Here is a 9900-nt window from a genome sequence, read left to right as displayed (position 1 = left end):
TTGGACAAGAACAAACTGGGAGGAGGGTAGAGAGAATAGTGCAACAATGAATGAATGGAAACCCAACATCTCTGTAAATGTTTATGAAAATTAATAAAAAACCAACCCAAAGCGGACCCACCAGTGGGTTTTCAGAAGCAGTGAACAGCACGGGAGATTGCCCAACCTACTCCTGCAGAGCAGCTGGTGGATCCGAACCGAGTTCCTTTTGGCTGAAACCTCTGAGAGCGCTTCCCTAGTCACTAACTTTCCAACTGCTTCGTCAACTAATAGGAATTCATTGACCCTATTCTCCCTGTCCAATACCATGGTGGATATGATGGGAGAAGATGTAACTAACATGTAAAAAACACTTAATGAAAACTCATATGAAATGAACTTGGGTGCCAAATCCATCAGTAGTTATTAATAACAAGGCTTACTACAAGAGTCTAGAGAAGGAAAGAGGTCACTGTGAACTGGAGAAATCCTGGAAAGCTCCCTGGAAAGGGAGACAAGTCTTGGATTCAGTCCTGGAAAATGAATAGGGTACAACATGAATAATGGTGTGTAGGAAGGAATGAGCACAGCAAATCTAAAAAATCTAAAAAGGAGACTGGTCCCTCATAAAGGACCTTCCTCTTAGAGGCTGTTGTTATATAGTATTAAGTCAAAACCGACTCAGATGACCCTCTAGCGGGTTTTCAGAGGCAGTAAATGGTATAAGAGGAGACTGCTCATTTTTCTCCCAAAAGCTCCGGGTGGATTTGAACCATGAGCCCCTGGGTTGGCAGTGAAACTCCTTACCACTAAGCCACTAGAACTCTTCCCTATTGGAGGAGGGTGGTGGAAATCACAGTGAGGGCTGAAGTCTTGAGAAACCGACAGAAGAATTCTGACATGATGAGAGAGAGATGATGGGAAATCATTGCAGGTTCTAGAGCAGGATCTGGTCATGATTAAGATCCCCAAAACTCACTGCTGTCAAGTCACTTCCAACTCACAGCAACCTGCAAGGCCAGGTAAGAACTGTGCCATTTCCGAGGCTGTAAATGTTTACTGAAGCACACTGCTTCATTTTTCTCCCACAGAGCAGCTGATACCTTCAAACTGTCAGCCTTTCACCTAACAGCCCAACACTTAATCCAGGATGCCAGCAGGGCTCCTAGGTCTTGATTAAAGCAGAATTGAATCCTGAGAAAGATCAGCAAACAGGTGAAAGGACTAGGAGGTGGAGTAGACTGGGAACAGCCGCCTCCCAGCACCAGCAGGAATCCCCACTTCAGCTCTAGGAAGGAAGAGTTGCTCCACTCTCCTTACTTAAATACTTGCTTTCAATTTCACTTCACTGTGTGACAGTATAAGCCTTAAATTTCAAGAGGAAGCAAGTCTGAGGAGGTAGTCAATAGACAGATCTTAATAAAGAGTAGATTTCAACCATGATGGACTGACAGATGGACAGACGAACCATGATAGTGAGCACAGGATAAGGAAATTGGGCTGAGAAGAGCATTCGGGGGGAAGATGAGCCTGGCTTTGGTCACAGGCGGGGACCAGGGGAGGGAGTTGTGTAGCCTAGAAGCTGTTTCCTGCTCCCGGGCTCTGAGAGGGAGCTCCACTTCCCGATCACATTCCTGGTGCTCTGTGCTCCACAACAGTAAACTTCCACTCTAGAAAATGCTGTGCCTGGGAACCTCTGCACATGCTCTGTCTCTTTCCAGAAAGCCCGTCCTTCGCCTTTCCTAAATTCCAGACCATCCTTTAAAAGTCAAAGCGACTTCCTGTTGCAGTGTGGCTGAGCCCTGGCAGAGCTGGCCCATGGCCCTACTCAGGGCACTGCCCTTCCTACAGGTGCCAGGGACCTGCCTCCTCTCTAAGGATGAAGAGGATTCCTCCACGCTTCCTGGAGCCCCAGGATCTGGCACTGTATGAGAATGTGGAAGGTTCTGGAAGTCAGCTGAAGAAAGGGCTCCTGAAGTATGTGGGGAGACCGGAAGGCAGAGCTCATCGTGGGGATCTGGGGGGACTGGGGATCAAGAGAGCAGGGGAAATTTAGGTCTTATTCTGGGGTGAGGACATGCTAGCTAAGCCTTCGAGGTACATTGCGTGGGGAACGGCTGAGCTGGATCCTGAACCATGGGAAGTTCCCCAGAACAGGACCCTTTCCCTTGTGTGGGAGGAGGGGGTGAATGTGGGAGCAAACCCCAGAGGGCAGAGAGCAGAAGTTGGGGACAGCAGAAGAGGAGGATGCGAGGAGGTACCTTTGGAGAAGGAGCAAGGAGTGCCAACTCCAGGAAGGTCTCGGGAGATAACTGCAGTGAAATCAAATGCCATAAGACAAAGATAAACCCAGAAAGGCAGATGCATTCTTCACATTCTAAGACATTTAGGAAACAGGCCAGAGAGGGACAAGATCACCCTTCAGTTAAGGGGGACCTGGGGATCTTCAAAGCTACTCGTGCTTTCTGAACATTTTTGTTATTGCAGGCATACAGCACAACGCCTAAGTACCTGTTTGCTAACCAAAAAATTAGTGGGCCAAACCCACCCAGCAGCTCCGGCAACCTGCTTGTGTTGGGGCTGTTTTTGTTGTTGTTGTTGTTGTGTGTCATCAAGATCTCACAGACTCAGTCACCCTGTGTAACCCAGGGCCCCGCACCATCCACATAATCCTTGTGGTGTCTGAACCGTCGTCACTCTGTCACTCCATCTCCTGAGGGCCTACTTCTTTCTCACTGGCCTGCTACATTCCTGAGCTTGATGTCCTTCTCCATCCTGATAACATGTCCAAAGCAAGTGAGAGGAATCAAGTCTCACCTCCTGACTTCCAAGGAGCACTCTCAGCTGTACTCCTTCCAAGGCAGACTGCTTAGTCCTCTGTCTCTCCACAGAATAGTCAACATTCTTCACCAACACCCCTACTCAAATACGTCCATGCTTCTTCAGTCCTTCCTAATCAGCTTCCTCCCTTGCATGTTTATATGAGGATAGGAAATCCTACAGGATGGTTCTTTTCTGCTCCAGGAGGTTGCTAAGAGTTGAACATCTACTAAATGGTGACTAAGAACAGCAGAAGGAGTTCTGGTGGCTCAGGCCTCAGCAGGCAGGCTGTGCCGCTAACCAAAAGGCTCCAATTCATCAGCTGGAGAAGATGGACAGTCTCCTTGTTAGGACAGAAAGCCAGTGGAGGACCACTGTAAGCTGGAAGCAACTTTGTGGTCGTGAGTTTTGAACAAGAACAATAAATACCAAGAGAGCATCTTCCTAGGAGTCTCCCTAGGAACACAAGTGGTTAACACACAAGAGGTGCTTAAGCAAAGTCCACCCAACTGCCTTGTAAGAAAGGCCTGGTGGTATACTTCTGACAAATCAGCCACTGAAAACCCTATGGAGGCCGAGCGACTGTGATACACATAGGTCTCATGCGTCAGAACTGACCGACGACAGCCAGTTTGGTTTTCTGCTCTGCTTTGCTTTGTTTCGTTCTGATGCCCCTCTAGTCTCCCGACATAGCCCAGGAGGGCCGAGGGTGGAATAGATGGCGAGGGTCAACACAGGAGCTTTTGGTTTTTGTTTTTATGTGCTGTCAAGTCAGAAGTGACCCATAGCTGACCCTCCGGCCCATTTTCAGAGGCAGTTAATCACACAGGAGGAGACTATCCTTCTCCTGAAGAGCAGCAGTTGGCCTTGAACTGCGTGCCTTTGGGATTGCAGAGCAGCTTCTTACAACTAGGCCACCAGAGCTCCCTTAACATGTTGTTGTTGTTGTTGTTGCTATGTGCCATCAAGTTGCTTGCAACTCATAGCGACCCTATGTACAACAGCCCTAAACTCCACTCTGTCCTGTGCCAATCGCACTGCCTCTGACACTCCCATCCCGATTACCCCAGTCACTGAATCAATCCACCTCATGGAGGGCCTTCCCCTCCTGTGCTGTCACTCCACCCTCCCAAGCATGATGTCCCTCTCCAAGGACCGGTCTCTCCTCACAACATGTCCAAAGTATGTTAAACGAAACCTCAGAATCCTTGCCTCCAAGGAGCCGCCCGGTTTAACCCTTTCCAGGATGAATCGTTTGTTTTCCTAGCAGTCCATGGTACCCTCAATACTCTTCTCAAGCACCAAAACCCAAAGGCATCTATTCTCCTATCCTTCTTAGTCATTGTCCAACTCTCTGATGCATAACAAGTGATTGCAAAGACCATGGCCTGTATCAGATGCACCTTAGTCTCCAGAGAGACACCACTGCTCTTCAGTACTTTGGAGAGTTCCCTAACAGCAGACTTTCCCATGGCAATACGTCTTTTAATTTCCTGGCTACTGGTGCCAAGAGTGTTGACTGTGGTGCCAAGCAAAGTAAAGCTGTGTACAATCTCAATCTCTTCACCATCCATCCTGATGCTGCCGATTGGTCGGTCCAGTGGTGAGCATCTTTGTCTTCTTGACATTGAGTCTCAATCCATATTGGAGGCTGCAGTCCTTGACCCTCTGTAACAAGCTTCCTCAGTTTCAGCAAGCAGGGTTGTGTCATCTGCATATCGCAAATTGTTGATAGATTGTCCACCAATCTTGATCCCACCTTACTCCTCATAGAGCCCAGCCCCCCCTGGAAGATATCTATATTTGTTCCCATCCCAAAGAAGGGCGACCCAACAGAGCGTGGAAACTACAGAACAATATCACTGATTTCACATGCAAACAAGATTCTACTGAAGATTATCCAAAAACAACTGGAGCAGCACATCAGCAGAGAACTGCCAAAATCCAGGCTGAGTTTAGAAGGGGCCATGGTACTAGGGATATTGTAGCTAGTGTTAGATGGATCTTAGCTGAAAGCCGGGAATACCAGAGGAATGTCTATCTGTGTTTCACTGACTATGCAAAGGCGTTTGACTGTGTGGATCGTAACAATCTGTGGTTGACTCTGAGAAGAATGGGAATCCCAGAACACTTGATCATGCTAATGAGAAACCTGTACTTGACCCAAGAGGCAGTCGTCAGAACAGAGCAAGGAAACACTGCATGGTTCAAAATCAGGAAGGGTGTACGCCAGGGATGTGTCCTGTCTCCCTTAACATAGGAGTTAGAAAACCTAAATTCTAATCTAGTCCAACCTCATTTTCCATTTGCTGTGTGAGTTTGTATACCAGCCAGTCCTCTGATTTCAAAAGAGGAAAAGAGTAGCTCTGAAAATTGTAGCTGGAAGACATGGAATTCTTTAGGATGTATTTCATTACATTATATTAAATATCTTTATATAGATTATATATCTTTACATTAAAGGAATAAGGAATAACTTCATTAAAAGAAAACAGATTTTGTTTCTGGTTCTCCACCTCTTATCAGGTTATACACCCTGGAAATTCTATAAATTAAATACACTTTTTAGTTTTTTATTACTACTCACTGAGTGACTTTACTGGGGGGGACTAGGGGGCAGGAGGTGCCATTATTCTCGTAGAAAAGTGTTTATGATTGTTGACGGGGGCTCAATGCACTAGTTGCTTCAAAATGTTCATAACAAGAACCATTTAACATTTGAACAGAAAATATAAAGTTGAGATAGTGTACTATTATCAATTATCGTACATGTTTCCTGTGGATTAAGAAAAGACATCCTTTTTTAATTGTAACTGAGGAGAAGCCTCAATATTGCTTCTTTTAGGGAGAATAAACACATGATACATCATCTATGTTGTTAAATGCTGCTGTGTTGTGAACCAACTCATAGCTGACCCTCCAGCAAGTTTTCAGAGGCTGTAAATTGTATAGGAGGAGATAGTCTTTTCCGCCACAACCCCCAAGAGCCACTGGTGGATTTGAAACATGAGAGAGACGCTGAGTCTGGGTTAGCAGTGCAACTCCCTACAGTCTACCAGTGGGTCAAGGCTGACACCTTCAAAATTTTTAAACAAGGTGCCAGGGAGGCAGGACGCGTTGCAGGAGAAAAACGCATGTGGGAGGTGGTGACTCAGCTGACCCTGCACAACACAGGTACACCCACATATCCCAGAAGCCTGCAGGTCAAGGCTGACACCCTGAGACTAATGAACAGAAATGGGAGCCTATGACAGGAGGGCTAAAAAAGCAAAGTCATTCCCATCCACATTCTAAGGGCCCTAGCGCCACAACAGTTAAACTGAGGGAGAGAAAGCCTGAATTTTCACCCCAAAGAGAACACTTATATGCCCAGTTAAGTACAATTTTCTCCCCAGACCTCAGACTAGCTCCCTTCTTCTAGGCTCTCCCAAGAGAAGAATTTCTGCCTTTCTGGATCTTAAAGGGATTCAAATAATCAGTAGGCAAATTCTCACCTTGTTTTCACTTGGTTTTTCTAGAGCAAACTCTCACACGATGTAAAATGGGGTACCGCCCTCGTTTACAGGCTCGAGGTAAACAAGGGTGCCTGTGAAATGCCCCATGTGATGGCTATTAACCACAGTTCCCTGAACCTTCCCACTTGCAGCATGTCAACACCCCCTAGTCTCTGTACCCCTATTAATCAAACTTACAAGAAAGCAAGAGAATATAAAACAGCATTTGGTGGGCTGAACTCACTCCTTGGTCTTTTTGTCTCCACTTTCCCTTGCTCCTGGAGTCCTCCCTCCAGAGCATGGTTCACACTCTCTCCTCCCCTGGTCCCGCAGAAGCTTTTCCTAGAAGAGTCACCAGCACTGGGCACGGCTCACGAACGCAGCTTTCCACAAGACTCACAACATTCTCCTTCCTGACACCCTGCTTTCTTAGTTTCCCTCCTAAGCTTGCCTTCTTAGTCCCTGTAGTCTACAGCATCCCTTGTGTCTGGCCTCCACATGGTGGGGTTTCTGTCGCCCCAGTCTAGGGACTCTGCCTCTTCTCTCTCCTTCTAGATGAGCTCATGGGTTTCCATGGATTTGTATGCCAGAGTTCTGTGCATGACGCATACATTTTTATCTGCAGTCAGATTCCTCTGAGCCCCAGGAAGACACGTCTACCTGCAACGTGGTACCTCCACGTGGAGGCCTAACAGGCACCACATCATCTCACCCTCAACTTGTCCCCAACCTGTTCATATCAACACTACAACCAGTAACCCAGGTGTCTGGCCGTGTCCCTAGAAATTGAGTTCTTCCTTTCCTCAACCCTCCCGCATATCTCCTACCCATCAGCTCATCCACTGATTCTGTCTCCAAATTAACCTATCCCTTTCTCTCTGATGCTACCTTGTTGTGCTCTTGTCTTGTTAGGTGTGTTGACTCAAATATGACTCTGGCCTATGAACACTGGCCTGAGCCCTGCTTATCTTATACCATTCTCATCATCTCTGACATACGAGAGGCCATTGCTGGAGTCACTCTGTCAGTGCAGTTGGGAGTCCTTCCTCTCCTTTGCTGACCCTTCATCTTGTCAAGCATGACATCCCTTTCCTAGGAATAGAGTCTCCTAGCTACATGTTCAAAGTACAAGGCCACCTTAGTCCATATCAAATCATTTCCACTCCGGTACAGAAAACACTCCCACATCAAATGCTTGCAAACCTCCTATGGCTTCCTTGTGTACTTCAGAATTGGACCAGCGTTTGCCCAGGATCCACATGGCCCTGCTCACCTCTCACCTCACCTGGTCCCTCTCCCGGACGCTCACTCATTCGCCAGTTTCCTATGCAAACTCCTCTTTGAATTTGTCAACAAGCTGGAACTTTACTTGGGCTATTTTCTCTTCCCGGAAGGCTCTTTTCTACCTGACTCCTTGCATAGGCAGTTCTTCTGTTCCTTTAGATCCCAATGTAAATGCCACCTGCTCCAAGAAGCCTCTCCCGACAAGCTGTCTCTGCTACCCTCTGTTGTATCCCCATTTACTTGTATCTGCTCCACAGGAATGTCAGCTCCAGAGGGCCAGGTACCATGTATACCCACGGCCTAGTGCCTGGTGCACAGCAATGATTCAATCACCATTTGTGGACAGAACCAGTCATTGTCCAGAGATCAGGCTGTTCCCTCAAGCTGAAGAAGAAACTGGCTCATTCTGAGCCAGACAGCAGCTCCAGAGGACAGCGTGGCCAAACTTTAGGTTTTCCAGCTTCACAAGAAGGGCCGGGGGCCCAGGCCAGAAGGCATCTCACCTCCCTTTTCCAGCGTGCCAGCCACTCGTCCCGTTTGCGCTTGCTGATGTAGTAGGGGTCCCCCGCCTGGAAGGTGAGCCGTGGCATGGGCCGCTGTCGGAGGCTCGATTCCCAGCCCAAGCCACCCCGCAGCCGGCCCCGGGAGCCCTAGGACAGAGAGGGGACAGACAGATAGACAGACAGGCATTAATATGGACACTGGCAGCCACCTTGTTGGGCTTGTTCCTCATGACGGGGACAATGAGGGACACCAAACAGAACCCAGGAACTCTGATTCCAGTCAGAGATGCCAGGCCCATGAGGGCTGGGCAAGCCCTGCCCAGGCAAGAGAAGTGAGGGATGTGTGGGGGTGGGGGCATCTGGATGTGAGGGGAGGTGCGCCTTCCCTGGAGGGGGACCAGCTGGCTGCCTTGCTGGGGGACTTCCAACCTCCACACCCACTTCCTCTTCTTCTCACAGAGGGTCATGTAAAAAGGGGGCAGGGAGGGCTCCCACCCCCAGGTTCCCCCTCACACACTCGCCACAGCCAGGTCAGAGCGGTGGGTTCCTTCTAGAATCAGGATCCACAGAGCCCCTGGGGGTTGAGGGAAGCACTTGCCTCCATTTTCATGGACTCGATGTTGGTCTCCTTCTGCTCTTTGCCTGTGGAGAGGGAAGAACAAAGGGACTGTTGGCAGAGTGACAGGAGTGGTTCTGGTGGTGGTGGGGTGTCTCTGCTGTGGGGAGGCTGGGATCCTCCACTAGTCTCGGTGTCCATGTATCCAACATGATGGCCCACCACATGCTGGACTCAAAGCAAGGCCCACGGCAGAGCAAGAAGTCTGGGGGGAAGCTTGAAGCTCAAGTATGAAGGAACAACAACCAAGACGGGGCTGTGGTTTCCGGCACGGCACGCTGACTCGGTCTCAGGTCTGCTGAAGGGAGCTAAAAATAACCCCACCCTGGTGCTCCTGGTGAAGGGCTCCTTTCCCAGTCCAGGGAAAGGAAGTGCTGAATTTGAGGGAGCCCTCCCTGGAAGCGGGGGACAGCTTCTCGTGTGGGAGACAGGCGGACTCCTCCGGGGCACATGGCTGTGTGACGGCGGGTGTCAGGGCACCGGCTGACTGAAGCAAGAGTGTAGTGAAGTCGCCTTGCCTCTGTGAGACTCAGCGTCCTCATCTGGAAAATAAAGATGTGGGAGATGCTAAGGTGGCTCCTGCAGTTCTAAATATCCATTCTCCCACCCTGATTTCAGCCTTTTGTCTCGATTTGTGTTTGGATGTCGGGTGTGACCTCCACAGACTCTCCTGGCCTGTTACCTCACTGAATGGATAAATGTGCTGAAACCCTACATAACTGTGACAGTAAGTACCCCGTGCGTACAACAGATGATCAGTAATAGTTGCTTTTACTCCTAAAGGGAAGCACAACATTCCCCAGCCCGTCTTCCCCTACTTCTCTGCAATTCCTCAGCTGGGCCTGAGTCCAGTTCACTGGACCCCAAGTGGGGGCAGAAGCCCCAGGTACTGTCCTTACGGGGCACACAAGACCGTACCAAGTCCCACTCTTCTATAATAGTTCTCTGCTCCTACGCTGGTCCTTGCCTCCCAGACAGGCTTCTGGAGTTGGGCCTGTAGTTCTGCCATCCACTCGTTTGCGCTCAGTGAATTCTGCTTCCATCTGGGGTTGAAGGGAGTGAGCCCGGACTCCACCCTGGGCCCTTGGACATTTTTCCCCCCCTAAAGCTAAGAAAGTGTTTTTGAGCTTGAGCCCAAAACAGGAAGGTCACTCAGGCTGGCTCATGGTAGCCTGGGGAATGACAAGTGGGGGAAGGGGAGGCA

At 49.1% G+C, this 9900-nt stretch overlaps 1 protein-coding gene across 1 annotated transcript in view; it reads right to left on the bottom strand.

Moving 5' to 3' along the window:
- DNMT3A (DNA (cytosine-5-)-methyltransferase 3 alpha) overlaps positions 1-9900 on the bottom strand; it is a 104384-nt gene that overhangs the window by 46790 nt on the left and 47694 nt on the right. The window contains exons 4-5 of the mRNA XM_006880619.1: positions 8679-8722; positions 8081-8227 (exon numbers count right to left, since the gene is read on the bottom strand). Coding sequence (XP_006880681.1) covers positions 8081-8227; positions 8679-8722 — 191 coding nt within the window. The remainder of the gene's footprint in view (positions 1-8080; positions 8228-8678; positions 8723-9900) is intronic.

Source organism: Elephantulus edwardii, unplaced genomic scaffold (assembly GCF_000299155.1).
Source record: "Elephantulus edwardii isolate Elephantulus edwardi_28Jun2011 unplaced genomic scaffold, EleEdw1.0 scaffold00009, whole genome shotgun sequence".
NCBI classification, from domain to species: Eukaryota; Metazoa; Chordata; class Mammalia; order Macroscelidea; family Macroscelididae; genus Elephantulus; species Elephantulus edwardii.
This window is presented reverse-complemented; position numbering and strand designations above follow the sequence as displayed.